We start from the raw sequence: 17,717 nt of genomic DNA, 5'->3' as shown, positions 1-17,717 counted from the left end.
ACGTCTTCCCTATCTCTCTACCCTGTTCTTTTTATTTCCGCTGAGTGTCGTGCATAATGCCCGACGAACATATTGCAGTTTCTGTGACCGACACCAGCCCGTTGTCCTCGTTTTTACGGCGATGGTCGTTAATGGAGGCCTCCCTGAACCGTCGATGGAGTGATCTGCGTGTCTACGCAGGAAGCCAAGGCGAGTGGGGCGCGTGCCGAGGCGTCCCTAGCGGAGGCGCAGCGGCTGCAGGCGTCGCTGGAGCAGGAACGGGCCGTGTACGAGCCCGTGGCCAGGCTCGGGGCGCGCCTCGTGGGTCTGCTCGAACCCATGGTGCGGCTGGCTCCCACCTACCGCTGGGGCATGGCCGGGCTGGTGGACCTCTTTCGCCGATCGCTGCGCCTGCAGGTGCGTCGTCGTGTGTACTCACACTTTCTAGCCGCGGAGGTCGGGCTACAGGGCTCGTGGCCAAGTAGTAGCGGCTCTATCCACACTCGCAAGCGCGACATGTGAGTCATCATCCCGCATACTCTCGTTTGGAACAAATTCTATCGGGATTTACGTGCCGGCAATCAGAATTTGGAGCAAGCGCCATGTCAGCGCCGCGACCCAGTGTTGGCAGAATAGCAAGCACCAACATATGCGAGGAATTCGCATTGAAGAGCGGCCTTCCAAAGCCTCTGGGCTCTCCTGTACAATACGCATACATGCAAAAAGTGCTGCTTAAACGAGTTACGATTTTTTTTCTTTTTATTATATCGGAGATATCAGAAATCTCCCAAGCTAGCTGTGCCGACCACGCAGAAGTTTACTTGTTCCTTTTAGAGAGCTGTTTATGGAACACTTTCCGTCGCCCATCACGCGTAGCTCTATAGAGTGGAAGCTGGGAGCGGAGGGGAACTCACAGCGTTGGCTTTTGTTGTGTAGCCGCAACAGAGATTCCGCCCTTGTTGCGATCGCCTGCAGCATTGAGTAACAAGCGGGTTTGTGCGTGTAGGCATGAAGCGCACCCCCTGCGTCCGCTCTTTCGCTTCACTGCACGGACGAAGGTAGGACCCGCGAGGTTGCCGTGCAGCGTCGAGCATGGCATGTGCTGCACGCACGTGTGCGCTGTATTCGTCAAGTACCACGCAAAGTCGCAAAAAAATCTACACAACGCACACATGCAGCAGCCCAGTTCTAGTTGAGTTTAGTGCATTACGCTACATTGCTCAAACATTCTCTATTTTTTATACCATAGCCTTGTATACCCCCGCACTGATATTTTAGCCAGCTTGGCCTTAAATGCAATTAGTTTTTCATGAAATAATATAAAATAGTTAAAACACGCCAATAAGTAATCAAATACCGCCATATTACAAATCTATAACACAGTCAAATAAATAAAATACCATAGTATTTCTAGCTTCATGCAGGTTGTCTTATTGTCGTACGCCAACTTCCAGGCTACTAATGGCAAGAAGAAGGATCTCAAGTTAGCCGAACGTACTCTCGTGCACCTTGTCTACGAGCACGCGGCACGGTCCTTGTTCAAGAAGGACCATCTGACCTTCGCCCTGCACCTGATTCATGGTCAGCGCCCCGAGCTATTTAAAGAGAATGTAAGTACATGTCCATCTAATGTCAGAAACTGTCTCGTTATTTATTTCTTCAACCAGCAAGAAGCACGGAGTGAAGACAAGTGTAAAAACAGGCCACTTGAAACTATCCCCCCCCCCCCTCCCTCTTTCTTTCCTCCTATCCTTTCATGTTGAGGTGGTACACATATTCTCACTGTGCGAAGGATGAGACAGTGTGTCTATGACGTGAACTTGTGTTTGCCGAGGAAACCACGATGACGTACCTTTTCACACCTGCTAATACAGGTAAATCAGCGCGTTCTTCAGCATCGTGTAACAATTGTTTGATAAGCAACAAGTTGTGACCCAGTGGTTTAAGCATCCACCTAGCATGCGGGAGGTGTGTGGTTCGACTCCCACTGCCGGCCGGCTACCCACCGGTTTCTTCGAATGGGTACAAGGTTATCCCCCGGCCTGGTGCTCGGATTTCCAGGGTGAATGGCTTGGGAAAAGACCCCGAGCCCTCGAATCCCGGCACTCAGAGCTTGAACAGGTGGTGATACTGTGGTGCAGCATCTGCCTCGGATTCGGGAGGCGATTTCACAGCTCACGCGCGACGTTCCCTCTCGCTTCCAGGAATGGGAAGCCCTGACTGGCACCCTGGTGAAGGAAGCGGCGACACAGCCCGAACAGCGGCCCAGTTGGCTCATAGAGGATCGGTCGGCAGCGCTATCTCAGCTCAAGGTGAGTGTAGCCGCAGCGGGCAATTGTGCGGTTGAAGCGTGTTCCAAACAACGTTAAAACACACTCGAAATCGCAGTAATGGTAGCCACTAAAAAGGAGCCGAATGCGTGACTTGGTGGGCAAGATCCACTGCAATCGTGCATTATTATACCGCACGCGCGGACGTATGCATATGTAGAAGGCAGTCAGCGTGCGTGCGTTTGCATGTCTTGTATTAAATCAAGGCCTCCCTCCGGCACTAAGCATTCCAATGAAAACAAGTTTGCCTGCAGCGATAAACTACTGAATTCTAACGACAAAGAAACAACTCTCATCGAAAATTGAGCTTTTGTAAGCTAAAAAAAGCAAAAAAAAAAGAATTGCAGATGTCGCTTAACCAGTCAATTTCGGAAAAAAAAGTGGGAGCGTCCACACTGAATAAACGTTGAAATTTGGGCTTGTTGGTTCATACTTCTGACCAGTAACGCAACAAGACACTGAATTTTTCGCGCAGATCTCAGATTGTATGCTGCACCGTTGATCAGTTCAAAACAACTAAAACCATTTCTTCTCGGTGTGGGCGTCCCGAGCTTGATGGAAGGGGGGGGGGGGGATTTTAAATTCAGTTTTCTCAGCCACAGATGGGTTTTTGCTGCCCCACAAACGTTAACGCACATACGCAATAATATTACTAACAACGTTGAAACGCAAGGTGCGTAGACATTATTTCAATCCCATTTGTCTTTATGGAGCGAGTGATTTAATTGTGTGCGCTCATCCTTGCCTCTTGGGTGTTGAGTCGCATTTCAGCTATTGCTTGCCTTTTCATGTACCGAGTGACCTTTTGTGTCTTCAGTTATGTGCCCGTGTAGTTCTTACATTTCGTTGTTTTTTATTTTATCTTGTATCCAGCGTGCTAATATCTTGGAAGCGAGACCGCAAAATAAATAAATAAATAAATAAATAAATAAATAAATAAATAAATAAATAAATAAATAAATAAATAAATAAACAAATAAATAAATAAACAAATAAATAAATAAACAAATAAATAAATAAACAAATAAATAAAATAAGAGCCACAAAGTTAAGTTTTGCTAAGAACAATATTTGGATGGAGTTATCATCAGGGTTCCTTTCACGTTGCCTTTCACTCAGTAGCACCGGTGCGCGCCGCCGCGGTGGCTCAGTGGCTATGGTGCTCGGCTGCTGGCCCGAAAGACGCGGGTTCGATCCCGGCCGCGGCGGTTGAATTTCTCTGGAGGAGAAATTCTAGAGGCCCGTGTACTGTGCGATGTCAGTGCACGTTAAAGAACCCCAGGTGGTCGAAATTTCCGGAGCCCTCCACTACGGCGTCTCTCATAGCCTTAGTCGCTTTAGGACGTTAAACCCCATAAACCAAACCAGTAGCACCGGTGCGTTTGGAGAGTGCGTGGTTAGGCCGCTTGCAACGCTCATAGGTCGTGCAGACAAAGCACGCTTTACAGGAAAAGAAGTAGAAAGTAAATGAAGGATTTGGTTTGATGTCAAACATTGCGATTTGAGGACGTGAATGATATAAAGAAAGAAGGAATGAAGATATAGTGGCTGAAAACCTGCACGCGCAAAGAAGCCGTTCGCCTGAAGCTCGAGAACAATTTCGTAAGGTGTTGGAAGGGCGTTCAAACATGTCAGAATGCGTTGGAGAGTAGCCGTAAGAAATAAGAGAAGTTTGGTCGAATGACGACGAGGTCCTGTGGGTGCCAAGCATGGTTGCAAAAACAATCTGTGTTCATCACACAGGCCACACTGGGCTCCGAGGTGTGGGCTGCTCTGCGCCTCGACGATGCCTCCCTGTGGCATTCGTTTGCCAAGAGCGGCCGCTGCGAAGAGCACCTGCCCGAACACGCGACCCGCTGCCTGAGCCCGTTCCAGCAGGCTCTGCTGGTGCAGAGCCTAAGGCCCGACCGGGCTCTCTCGGCGCTCGGTCGCTTCGCCTGTCACGCCTTGGGTGAGCAGACACGCGTAGCGCCATGACGTCTAGAGCAGTACGAAGGATTGTAATAAAAACTATGGCACCGGATGAGTTACGGCCCCCTCCCTGCTCCCTCCAGGCTTTTGTTCTCCCGAAGGTGATGCAAGATTTCAGGCAAGCAGACATAAAAATTCTTTGTTCCTGTTCTTGGTCCTCTAAATATGAAACCAAGTTTTTTTCCCCGATATGTCGCTCAAGGAGCTATCACTGCAGTCAAAACAGTTCAGATTTAGTTTTTCTGACATTCTGAATTGCCTTCAGCTTTCAGGGTACGGAGTTACCAAACCGGAGCGAAGGAGATCTTACGGCTGCGACCAGAGTGATTAGAACGGAGTTTGCACGGATATACCAGAGTGGTTGTGAAAGCTGTTTCTAAGCAACTACTAAAGCACGCCCAAAGGATTTCCCGCCCTTATAGCAGTAGATCGTTCTGTTTATTGCGTAATGGGTTCCAAATTCCTTTTCCTACGCACTCACGCATTATTGCTTACGTTGGGCCCACAAGCAGCCAACTGCAAGGCCATCGCACGCATTGGTGGTTCTGGTGCCCGGTAACTATTTCAGTCTAGCCCAAGCTGAATTTTATCGCGTTAAACCGACCTTTGCAGTGTCAGCGCCTGTAATATCACAACGGCTGAGGTAAACGTCTTCCCGCACACTGTGAGCCGTTTGGTAATTGCGTGCACTATAGGCATTGCGTGCACTCATGCAGGACTGCACGGTCTCAGTCCCGCGGCTGTGCCCCTGCAGAGGCTACTTCAGGACAAAGGCCAACCGCTGTTGCTGGTCACGGCGCCAGGCGCAGACCCCGGTCAGGAGCTGCGCGATGCTGCCCAGGGACGGCTACAGCAGGTCTGCTTCCGCACTGAAACCACTGAACTGCATGGAATGCCGCCACTGATGGGCCATATTATATGGCTCACGTGTCCAACATTTTTTTTTTATCTGTGGATGAAACCTGGAATTTTCAGATACGACACACATTGGACCGTTTACCCCGAAGAAATTACTCCACGCAGTTATCGCTGCAAAAGCATGTCTCCGTATTACACATTTCTAGAGCACCAGATAATGGCTGAAAGAACGAAAAACAATGACACTTCATGTAAGCTGCTGGACCTGAAATAGGTGAAGCTCGATTCTCCACCGGAAGCGTTAAGCTTAAGTAATCCCCTTAAAACTTTTCCACATTTCTAGTTGCGCGAATCGAATTCTGCGATACCATCAGGAATTTAGCGAGCGCGTTGTGGGCCGGCGCAGGTCTTTATGGGCCGGGGAGCACAACAGCAGCAGGCGGCTCAGGAGGCGCTGCGGCAATGCGCCCAACAGGGCACCTGGCTTTGGCTCGCCAACCTGCACCTGGCAACCCAATGGCTGCCCTCCCTAGCGCAGGTCTGTAGGCCGACTGTGCACGCTGGGATGGGGCAGCAACACAGCGAGACATTGTGCACGATTGCAGGAACTGGCGCGGCTCGAGCGGCATCCCGACTTCCGGCTCTGTCTGAGCACCGAGGCTCATCCGGCCATTCCGAGCGCGCTGCTCAAGGCCTGCATTACAGTTGTGTACGAGGCATGTATCCCCCACGATTACGTATACATATAATGCATGAAATGGATTTAGCGTCCACGCTTTCGCTTTCCCGTATCCGCGTATTTCTGTCTGTTCGTCTATCTCGTAGAGTTTAATGTTACCTTTCTTAACGCTACCAAATCGCACTTATTGTCAACATCACCAACAGTGTAAAGCGCCTCGACAGCCGGCCATCTCATTCGTTGTAATTCCTCAAAAAGGTGACACTGTTTTGCAAATATGAAGAACTGTGATTATTTATATTTGCAAAGCGTTGCCACCTTTAGGGGAACGGCTATACGTACGCAAAAGGCGGGAAAACGTAGCTCCGACCACTAGTCGTCTAGCCCTCATTAGTGCTAAGCACGAATGCGCAATGCGTCGGTCACTGTTAGTATTTTAACGGGCAGCGGTTTACTGGCACCATGTTAGGGTAACATCAAATGTTAGGTTGGGGCAACCAAAAGGAAATAAAAATAATAAGCCCCTGCCTGCACCACGTACGTACAACAGGTTTAACCCAATTTGAAAATAAAAGAATAGGCCCGTAGGCAAATTGTAATTTCACCACCCGTGGGTGGAAAAGTAAAATAAAAGGGAGAAAAGCTACTGTAGCGACCCACGGCCGGGGGAGCGGGCCCGGGGAGACTCCCCTGATCTCCCCTGGGAAGTAGCGGAAGGGATGGGCAAATGGATGGGAAATTGGAAATTGGTCTGGGTTGTGGGAATTAGGTGGGATTGGGGACAGCAGGAATTTTGACTAGATTTGATTTGATTTGATCTGAGTTCCTTTTCAGGCCTCCTTGAAGGGCGAACACTCAGTCCACCAATAGTGGGCCCTCGGCGTCGAGCGTACTCCCACACCACAGAGAACGTTTTGTGGGCAATCTCCGACCGTCTGAGACAGGGAAAACCTACAGGGGCTCGACTAGGATCCCCTCCCCCAAGCCAGGTTCCGCCACCCCGACCGTCCCACAGTAATAAGATGACGGAGAGAGATAAATGAATTTTAATGAGGGAAAGGTGGAGAGGTCGGCCGGTGGTAACATGGCCCTGGCCTGCTACTCCACACAGGGGAAAGGGAAGAGGAGGAAAAGGAAAGTGCGAATGAAGGCTGATGATGGCATCTAAGATGACGGATTTTTCACACCACTCGCTCGGTGCTTCGGCTCTTACTCCACAGGTACTCGCACACGCAACAGTTATCTTTTCATGGTTTTCGCGGCGTTCGTGCCCACCGACGATCGCCCCTGGCATAGTATGTGAAACTCCACTCCATTCTCCCACGTCTTCATGGTTGAAGTCTCAATTGATGTCCGCAGTTATCATCAAATGCTACCACAAGGTATAGCAGTTTGATGTCTCCCTGCGATTTCGCCAGGTCTACTAACCATTACTCAGACAACCGCCGGGCTTTCCCGCGTTTCGGAGCTTACTGGCCTCCCGAATGTGCTACTTACTCCATCACTTTTCGTGTTTTCGGGCCAAAGGCGGTGGGAGGCTGGGCCAGCAGGCCGGTCTTAGATGGGCAAGGACCTGAGTTGTTTTGCGGTGTACGCAGCCGCCTGCTGGCGTGCGCAGGAGCATGCGACGCACGTACGACGCCTGGGGACCCTCGGCGCTGAATGGCACCAGCCTGCTCTGCGCACAGGCTCACTTTGCTCTCGCCTGGCTGCACGCGATTCTTCAGGAGAGGCTCGCCTATGTACCACAGGTATGAAATCCGGCGTCGCCATTTGCCGAGACCTGGATGGCTGCACCTCTTATCGCTCCAATAACAAAACTAGTATATGTAGTTAAAGGCCACTTCTAACAATGTCTGGCTCTCACTGCGGCTGCCTTCTGCTTTGCTTGGCTAATACCTAATTAGTGATTCCTGGTAATACCCGCCGTCGTGGCTCAGTGGCTAAAGACTAGGCTGCTTAGAACATTAAGTCTCGCATACCATACCGTTCCACACGATGCATCATTATCATCATCAGCCTGATTACGTCCATTACAGGACAAAGGCCTCTGCCATACTGTGTTACTTCTGTTACTGCGGAAAACCAAGTCTTCTTGAAATTTCTTTTGGTTGCAAATAACCGTAAGCCAAGCGTAGAGAAGCAGTTCTATCGTGTTTTTCCTCAGTGGTTTTGATTCACGCGCTTGCAAGAGCTGAGCGGCCGTAAACTCTTATGGGCTGCATACCAAGTCAGAAGCATGCCAAAGAGCGTGCACACACAGCAAACATACGAGTAACCACTTGTGTGTCAATTCAAGCAATGACACAAATTCATTACGATCTGTACATGTGTGACCATCAGGATGAGTTCCTTTCACGTCCCTGTCGCCCCATATCAGTAATTATTTTAGTGATTGTGTGCATTATGCCTCCGAGATGTATGGACGGAGCACTCGCTTGTTTTTTATGCGGCCACCCAAGGGCTGGACCAAGCACTACGAGTTCAGCGAGGCAGACCTCCGAGCCGGTGTGGATGCCGTACGGCGACTCTGTGGAGGAGGAGGCGGCGGCGGCAGCGGTGGTCCGGGTCCATGGGAAACACTTCGGGGTCTCCTGGAGCTGTCCGTCTACGGGGCACACCTTGACGACCCATTCGACCGGCGGGTGCTGGGCGCCTATGTGCGCCAGTGCTTCGACCGCAGCACTCTGCCGGGCACGGACCGCCAGGAGCCGGCGTACCTAGTCAAGGGCGTCCGCGTCCCATCGTCCACAAGCTTCCAGGTACAGTTCTGGTCGAAAGTATGTGCAGGCCTCTTCGCGCGGGACTTGACCACTCCATGAGCAGCGTATACAGCACCTGTCCCTCTGATGCTCTGGACTGTAACGTTCTACACTGTGCCTCTCGTCGCTAATACGCCCTCTAGAATCAGAAGCGCCATATTTCAACTGATCACACACTAGTGCCGGGTTTATAAAAGGAAGTGGGGTGCCCCACCCCAACCACCCCCACAAGAGTGAAGCCCCTGGCATACACACACACTGCTCCGGTCAGACACGAATAGGTCTACTCGCTTCTGACAAGGCTTGTCATCTGCCTGTCATGGAAACACACCCCTCAGTATCCCTCTTGTTTCTCCTGGCTAGTAGGAACTCTACACGTCTGTTCTAATTTTCCGGAGACACTCACCAGTATAAAACACATGCCGGCACACTGACCAGACTAATTTTGCTGCTTCTTTCTAACCAGATTCACTGCTGGGAGAATATCTCGGCAGCTGCGATCTGGATCTCCAGATTCTGCCAGTGCATAACGTCCTGAACTTCTTAGTGACGTCGAGAGGTTTGCGGTGGCGAGAACGTTGTGTCTCTCTTTAACTATTGTAACCAACACGAAAAAGAGCTCTAAGGTTCAGTTTCCAACGTTTTGACCAAACTTTCGTAGTTATTCCATGTTTTCAACACCACTGTAAGCGTTTCTGGAACGGCCTTCATAGTAAGAGCGCAATTGCACGGCAATGAAATTGACAGTGCGATCCGCGGGCACCGGCAGGCGCACGTGCAGCTCATCGAGCAGCTTCCTGACGATGAGCCCGGCGGCTACCTCGGGCTGGCGGCCAACGTGGAAGGGTCGGTGCAACGGCTAGGCGCCGTGTCCCTGGTGGCACAGCTGCGCCGCCTACAGGCCGGGGTCGGCGGATCTCGCCAAGTTACCGAAGCAGACCAACTGGCACCACTGCTCAGTCTCTGGAAAAGTCTGCACCAGGTGCGTGCTTTCCGGTGACGTGGGCACGTCCTCGAACCTAAATGGCCCCGTGGTGACCGGACTTAATACGTTTAAACCTTACGGAACAAGCGAAAATACTGGAGTTAAGCTTACCCAGAGAAGTTCGGCGATGTTTCAGGAGGGGGGGGGGGGGGGGGGTTGTAATAAAGGGTGAGGAGCAAAGGTGCTAACGGGAAGAAACAACACAACAAGTTTGTGGTATCAGTAAGAGGAAGTCCCAGCAATACACGAATTGCCGAATTGCAAAATTGTTGACTCTGATTCCCTTCACCTGAACTGTTAGTCAAGGAAATCCAAGCGTGCAGAAAGGCCAACCTCGCGGCTATGCAGTTATTTAAGTTATTTACTACATACGGGTTCCATTTCGAGACACGTGCCGGCAAATATCGCGACAAGTGATTGTCGCTAGGATTAAAGCAGGGCGAAACACATGTATATCATTGTAGCCGCACTATATCTGAGTGTTCGCGGCGATGGACGCAGGGTGGCCTTCAGGCGCCTTCGGCCACTGAAGCAGACGGAGACGAGGATGCCGTGGCGAGCTTCCTGCGCCAGGAGCGTGCTCACGCGTCCAAGCTGGTGCTCGAGGTTCACTCGACCTTGGCTGCTGTGAGCAGGGCGCTCCGTCACGCCGGTTGTGCGCTGCCTGAGGCCGCATCGGCGTTGACCAACCACACGGTGAGGGACACTGGAGAGCGTTCACACGCCACGTGGTTCTTGTGGACTTAGACACCAGCTGCGGCCGGTGCATTCAGTGCGCGTAGGGTGAGCCTAGATGCCACTGTAAACACTCAGAAAGCAAACGATGGAACCGACTGAACGTCACTATGCCGTACAGCCTTTCCCAGTCCTGTAATACAGCTGCGACTCGACGCTAAGCGAGGACTGCCCCATGCCGCCTTTCGGTTAAGGCACACAAGTAGTGTTAAGATCATATACGCATACATCATCACCAAAGGTGTTGCACAAATTGGTTATCGAGAGAAACGAGAGGGGCACATGTGGAAAGAAATTCTTACTAGCTAACGTAAAGTGCTACCGCTCATACCTTCGGTGTAGCCATCCTGGCTGGCAGAAAGTCATTGCACTGAGCGAAACGTACTCTACGGCTCGTACCACAGCGCACGGGCTCACAAGATATTCTTTGGTATATAGCAATACTATGGAGGCTTAAAAATAAACATAGAGTGCAAGAGTGGAAAGACGGCTGGAGTAGGTCGCAAAACTGTGCATATTCCCTTCGGCTCTGATGTGATTTTGACATTGATGTCAGACAGAGACACAGCCATGGCTCATATGTGGCGGTGCAGGTTCCCGACGCGTGGCTCTCCCTGTGGTCGGGCGGGCGACAGTGGGTGCCAGAGACGTACCTACGGGCTGTGGCGGGTCGGGCACAAGCCCTTTCCCAGTGGAGCTTCGTCCGAGGCCAGCCATTGCACCTGGGCCAGTTGCTCCGGCCGGGGGCCTTCCTCAGCGCCTGGCGTCAGCAGACCGCTCGGTATACGCTCGAATTCACACGCTGGTACTTTCGGCACGACACAATACGAGTGGCTGAACTCATCTCTGTTTCTCTTTTCGCTGTGTGCGCGCTCTAGTAAGGAGAATGATTGTGTTGCAGAACGTGCTTCCACAAGAATTGTTAAGCGTTTTAGTACCACTCGCTATGTTAACCTGGATAATATTCATCAGTGCACTTCCAGAACTGACGCCATTCTCCGGCAGGTATGCAAAGAGAGCTGGCGAAAAGAATGAAATAAAAAAAAATCAAAGGCAAAGAAAGAGGTCTGAGCGAAGGTCTTTTGCCCCACCACTACACAAAGAGGGAAAGAAAGGGGAAAAAGAGTGGTTATGGGTTTCAACGGAAGCAAATTAAGAATGGTGGTACATACAACCATATGGCCAGTGGCATTACTATCTCAGCCATGAGTTCAAACCCACTCGCTGACTAGAAAACGATGCAAAGTGAAACAGCGACCGAAACTCTTGCGAAAATCAAGTGCAGTATCTTTATGTATATTATTTTGGCTTTGGCTTTCTTCCGATTTCGTGGCTCTGCTTGAACGCCATATGTGATGTATTTCAGATTACTCTTCATACCTGTCGGTCTTGGTTGGGCGCCCAAGAGAACAAAATTTCAAGCGAGAAACTATATTTTCCTCAACACACTTGGTGTCTTTGCCACTCCTCTTAAGCTCACTATGGAGTCTCATCACTTATAGATTTTCACAATTTCTTTAGTCCCATTACAAGAAAAGCCGCCGGCGTGTGTTAGTTCGTGTACTCGCAGATGAGATAGAAAATCCCAGTGATGGCAGGAAAAGTAAGGTGACGTCATCAAGCGGCCGTATCACACACAGAGAAAGCCGAGAATCACCACTTCAGACAATCATATACATGTTGTTTGTCTATATATACTACCCATTGGTCGACCTCAATGTGCCGCCAGTTTTCCCGGCAACATTCGTACGAAAATTGTGACGCAGTCATTTGTCGTACAAAGTTCCGGGCGGTGTCATACGATTTCTCGTTACACATAGCTTACATGTGCGCTCGTCAAGCTGGAGGCTAGCTTGCGACAGGGATTTTAACAGAAGACATATGCACCTTCAGTTGTATGCCTTCCCGGACTGTACACCTCTTCCCTTAACGCGTGGTTGAGGTATTCACAGAGTGGCGATAGTTTTTTTTTTTTTATTCGAGCTGTTTGCCGTTAGGCGTAATGAAAAAGGGAAAGAAAGTTACAAAAGGAGTGAAAAACAAGCCTCGCTTAAAAAGCGGCAAAAGTTCGCGATAAAGCGATTATCTTGAGTCCACTTCCGATAGTCGTCTGCAACGTCCCATCGCAGGCCAACCTTTCTTAGTAAACGTCGTCTCCCGGAAGCTGTAGCTGGGCAAATCCACAGCAAGTGTTTTTCGTCACACTGGTCGGGCGCAGCACCACAATGGGGACACTTGTCAGTCACTTCGTAACTCCATTGCAATACAGTTACTGCGCCCTTTCCTTTCCTCGAAAATAAATTTTCATATCAAAATTGTGATGCGACCGTTATTCGCACAGCATTCCGGGTGTTGTCATAAACGCACGTCTGTGTGTGCGTGGGTTGGTGTCACTGCACCCAGGGTCAGTAGTGTTTTCGCATTTTCACACGTAAGCAGTTTCAGGTGTCTCTGTCGAAAGTGCTTCTGGCAGTCTAAGGATGCAGCCGTTGAAAGGACGCCGGCTTACGTCACTCATGACGATCTCCACCCACGAGTACCTCGATAGGTAGGCAACACAGAGGCAGAAAGGCAGGGCTCCTACTCGCTGTAGTTGTGGATCGGGCTAGTCTGTGTAACATAATGAAGGTGCACAGCGCGGAAGGAGTGAGGCACAAGAACAAGGCTCGTCTCGTGTCCAAGTTTTTTCTCTCTTGTTCGCCCCACCAAGCACCCTTTATTGCGGCTGCCTGTAGATAAGCCTCTATGTGAATCCCAGGAGCTGCCGGCACCTCGTCTGAGGTGCTTCCCTGAGCGTTTGTGTCGTGAAACGCAGGGAGACGGGCCTTCCCGTGGACGAGCTACAGCTGGAGGCGTGGTGGGGAGCGGCAGACGAGGGACCTCCGCTGTGGGTGACCCTTGTGGGGCTCCAGTGCGAGGGTGGTCAGCTGGAGGAAAAGCGGCTGCGTCCCTGCCGCCCAGGCGCACCCAGCGTGCTGCCTGTGCCACCCTGCTCCGCCGCCTGGGTCCCCAAGGTATAATACAGTGAACTAGTAGTATAATTTACATTTCGCGGTTTGGTGCAGAAGCCAGAAGTGCAAATCAGTGAAGGTAAGGGCATATTTTCTAAAGCGTCCTATTAAGGAATAAATGTTTTTTCGCTTCAATCCCGGTAAATTCAGGCTTACTTTGTATGGAAGCCGTGGCGAACTTGAGTACGAAAATTAAGGTGACCGAATATGAAGACTTAGAAGCTTTTCCGTCCAAATTTAGCCAACGCAAAAAAATTGGGATAAGCTCACTGGACCATTCGGATACTCGGTAAAGCGAATTTTCAGCGTGCCTGTGGAGGTATATTCATTTCGCGTTAAAATTCGGCATAAAGATTTCGAGACAAGCATATATATCACAACGGTGGCAACGGACCCATGTCACCTGGAGCACCCAGCTGGCTTTCGCCAACGGCGTTAGGTTCAGCCTCTCTGCGACCAAGTCCGAAGCCGGGCACCAACTGCCTTGGAGGAAGATGGTGGAGTGCCTTGGCCAGCAGTCTGACCGCCGTCTCACCTGGCAACTCGCCGTCAACACATGCTGTAAGCAGGTAGTTCAGAAGTGTCTGGCAGGAGGCAACAGCATTAACGCAACTGGGACTCACAGTTCCTGCACGCGCTATCACTGGTGTAGTTCATCATTGCGCAGCAACTTGCCATAGCCGGCGTCAAAAGACAGCCATCCGCCTTTGCCCCGGACTCCACTGACGCTGTCTAGTTGCTGCCACCATAAATTAGAGCCTGGCGGAGCTTCGGGCACAACCGACCGCGTCGACCGTACACCAGACGACCGAACTCTTTTGGAGCATCACCTCAACATGCCCCATTCAAGGTAGGAGGCCCCTTCCAAACTGCCATGTCCAGGCTATGAACACCAGTACAAGGTGAACCTCAGCCTACCAGGAGCTAGAACAAAACAAAACAACACTTCTGCAGTGGTACATTAACAGCTGGTGGCTGCAAGCTTATAGGAAGAGTTGGCCGACCACCGTCACATCTTCACGAGTGTTCTGTCATTCCCGGAAACTAAAACAATTGAAATAAAACACTGCACATCGGCACGAACTCCACGCGTCGCACCCTCCTTCGGCAACAGATGTGGCAGCTATTCACCTGGCGGCCAACATCCCCACTTCCTGCTCAGCAGTCCCAGCCGCTGCCAGTGCACGGACCCCCGACCAGTATTGAACCCGTTTCTGAATCCACGGTGTGCCCCCCCCCCTCCCCCATCCCCCTCCCCCCATGGTTCGAAACCTAGCCGTCAGCCTGGATGAGTTGTGCTCGCAGGGCTGCTCCATCCGCTTGGTATGGTTCCTTCGTTACGTCCTAGCACAAGCCAACAAAGCTGCTGAACTCTGGCAAAAGGAGCTCACGGTAAATTTGCCCCCTTCACCACCGCTGTGGCTCCCCTGGACCTGGCCAGGCCCCTTACTGAATGTTTCCTCGTGATGGAGCTCCTAGACACTAGGATCTATAATGGAACATCGGCAGAACTACTCCCGGCAAAGGGCCTCACTTGTAAGGAAAGATCCCTCCTAGTTCGGATGAAAGTGGGCTGTATCTAGAGAGGCTCACGGCTCTACTGCAATAACCTCTCCAACAACCCCTACTGTCCGCTGTGCAGAAACCCCGAAGAGACACTACAGCAAATGGTACGCCAGTGCCCAAGAGTTGTCGCACAGCGAGCAGAGCTGACTACAAGTTTCGGGCGCCGAGTCCTCTTGCTGACATCCTAGGCTATCTCCTCTTCTCTGATGGGCACCGCGCTCTCAAAGCTTTACAGCACCCCCTGACGTTCCTAAAGGATGCGGGCGTCATAAGCGAGCTTTGAGAGTTGCGACATCAAGTATGACAGGAGCTGCCAAGCACCCATCATGGCGACAGCATGCGGTGCATATTCCTGTGCTTCCTTCCACCCTTTTCTATATACCCCCATTTTATCACCACTCCTGTCTGCATGCAGTCAGTGGCGGTGGGGATAGGACGTGTCACAGGTATGTGAACTCTCCCTTTTTCTTCATAACGGTCTCTCTCTCTCTCCCGTGGTTTGTAGGCCCGCGTGGCTCTGCATCCAAGCATTGTCTCTCGAACTTGGTATCTGTGGCCTGGCCTCATTTTTCCCGCTGAACAGTGCGCCTTCCGAACGATATACGCAAGACTGACGCTCACTGAACACCGGACGTAAAACTAGCATACATTGCCACAATATAAGTATTTAGAGTTAGTACCTCCAACTTGTAAAGTATGACAATCTCGACTGAATTAGGGCTAATGAAATCCCTTCAACCTCGACGTTAGCCATATTCCGCGAATCAACGAAAGCGCGTGTGCTACTACGAAATCTCCCCTGCACTAATGTGACATGCAGACGGTTAGTAAATGGCGAAAGACGCTGCCTCCACGGCATCATGCTTCTCCCACAGCTGCCACAAAATTAAAGCACCTCAGACACATGCCGGTGCCGCTGCTCGCGAGCAAACCACTGCGCAATGGCAACGGCCAGCAGGCTATAACAGCCAAGCACGGGACAAGGAGGTACCTCCTAGCGCTCCGTTGCGGGTTAGGAGATAAAATAAAATAAAAAAAACAACTTCTGTTGCGAAATTACTGCCCCAGTCAGACTGTTTCAAAAACTGACAGCATCTTCTCGCCACTTCGTGCTAGCAGAAGAATTGGCGCCAGCCAGCAGTTTGCTTTATAGTGTTCATGAGTGTTTACTAATCACAGCAGTTGCAGCATACGGCTTTCTCTTGCCCACGTTGTGCCTGCTGTAGCGAACCTAAGACCTATGAATACCCTGATTTGCCCGGAAAGAAGTTTAGCGTGGTAAAGTTCTACAAAAAAAAAAAAGTTATTTAAAAAATCTTGCCGATGGAAAAGCTGAGGAATCGATTCAATGCACGGCGCCACCAGACTAACTACTGTGGACCTTGCCGCTGCCGCTGGCGGCGTTAAGATCGCGTGTCGCACGTGCTAGAACTGTAACTGGGTGGCAGTCGCAACCTGTTGCCCCCTTTTACGTCAAAACTGCTGTCCACTGTCTAGATTCGGGTTGCATCACTATAGAGCGAATGAAACTATTTGGTCTACGTGCAGGGCTCCCGAAATCGCTCTGCGGGTTCAACGGTGAGCCTGGCTGTATACACCAACACGGAGAGACAAGAGCTGGTGGCGAGCCTGTCAGTGCCTTGCGAGGGCAGCCCGCAACAATGGCTGCTCAGTGGGACCGCACTGTTCCTCTCTACGCTGGACTAACGACGCAAATGGCGGGATGCAGAACGATGCACTTATTGTTTCGAAACCGCAAAATAAACGTCTCGAACAGTTTTAAGCGTTGTTTCTGTACAAACACCGCACTGATTATCCGCAGTTAGTACAACACATATGGCGGACCTGTACCGTGCTTTTTCTGGCATGTGTACTGTAAGGCAAGCTGCCCTGCAAGGTTGCGCTCTTCGACACTAAAAGACTGCTACTGAGAGCGTGGCCCAGATGTCTCCTCTTCGCAGCGGTGAAGTTCATTAGTTTTTGTTGCCTAGCTTCTCTTGTGTAGGGTCCACAACCATTTCTGTAACCTATTCAGACTTCAAAGAAAGTTCTACTTGTCAGCATTAATAAAATATACTTCTCGGGTCATGGGTGCTCCCATGAACACACGCGAAATATTTTGCAACCGTAGGTGCTGCAGTTTCTTCTGTGTATTTTTTCCGTTCACGGTTCTACGAGTCTGCCTTAGGAAACATACAACAATGTCTAGTGAGGCATATTTTCCGAAATGCATACGCGGCAGGCAGTGGCGGTCCCAGAAACTGGTTTTAGGGGGGGGGGGGGGGGGGGGGGGGCGGACGGACTTCCTTATACAAAAAAGAAAAAAAAAGAAAATAACAAAAATAAGTAAGTAAATAAATAAAAAATAAAAAAAAGAAATAAAAAAATAGAAACAACGATTATTCTATTCACATTTTATTTGTACAACAACTTTTGTGCGCTTTGTTGCTGAAAGATAAATGGCGAATGATATAGATATATCATAAGTCATGTTTTGAATGTTAACAGTCACGTGGGCAATATTCATTTTGATACCGGGGGAATAGAGGTCGACGGCTGAGATATCCCGCCACGGCGAGTCCAGGAAGGTCAAAGCACCTGCCCTGACATTTCATGAGCTGGGTTAGCGGCCTTCATAACTCAGTCCTGGGAAGGGGCTTTGTTCCGCCCTTGGTACTGTTAGCGGACACTCAGTGGATGTTTAAAAACTATTTATTGAGGTCGCTTAAGAAAATTGAGAGGGATGCCAGTCCACGCTTTCGATGGAGATGGCGCCGTGCGAACTGCGCTGCTCTCGCCGCGTTCTGTGTCGACTCTCCTGTTCCCTCTCTTGCGCTCGTC

At 50.6% G+C, this 17,717-nt stretch overlaps 1 protein-coding gene across 1 annotated transcript in view; it reads left to right on the top strand.

Moving 5' to 3' along the window:
• The window catches only part of LOC149371647 (cytoplasmic dynein 2 heavy chain 1-like), a 43,827-nt gene extending 27,168 nt beyond the window's left edge, over positions 1-16,659 (top strand). The window contains exons 25-38 of the mRNA XM_089580886.1: positions 185-396; positions 1,434-1,589; positions 2,184-2,291; positions 4,053-4,260; positions 4,997-5,136; positions 5,545-5,676; positions 5,744-5,854; positions 7,416-7,568; positions 8,280-8,579; positions 9,349-9,561; positions 10,066-10,260; positions 10,893-11,080; positions 13,115-13,313; positions 16,425-16,659. Of these exons, the coding sequence (XP_089437012.1) occupies positions 185-396; positions 1,434-1,589; positions 2,184-2,291; positions 4,053-4,260; positions 4,997-5,136; positions 5,545-5,676; positions 5,744-5,854; positions 7,416-7,568; positions 8,280-8,579; positions 9,349-9,561; positions 10,066-10,260; positions 10,893-11,080; positions 13,115-13,313; positions 16,425-16,583 (2,474 nt within the window). The 3' untranslated portion in view covers positions 16,584-16,659. The remainder of the gene's footprint in view (positions 1-184; positions 397-1,433; positions 1,590-2,183; positions 2,292-4,052; positions 4,261-4,996; positions 5,137-5,544; positions 5,677-5,743; positions 5,855-7,415; positions 7,569-8,279; positions 8,580-9,348; positions 9,562-10,065; positions 10,261-10,892; positions 11,081-13,114; positions 13,314-16,424) is intronic.
• Positions 16,660-17,717: the final 1,058 nt, after the last annotated feature.

Source organism: Amblyomma mixtum, chromosome 1 (assembly GCF_055824585.1).
Source record: "Amblyomma mixtum isolate Tamu chromosome 1, ASM5582458v1, whole genome shotgun sequence".
NCBI lineage: Eukaryota > Metazoa > Arthropoda > Arachnida > Ixodida > Ixodidae > Amblyomma > Amblyomma mixtum.
The sequence above is the reverse complement of the archived record's forward strand: the minus strand, read 5'-3'. Positions and strand labels throughout refer to the sequence as shown.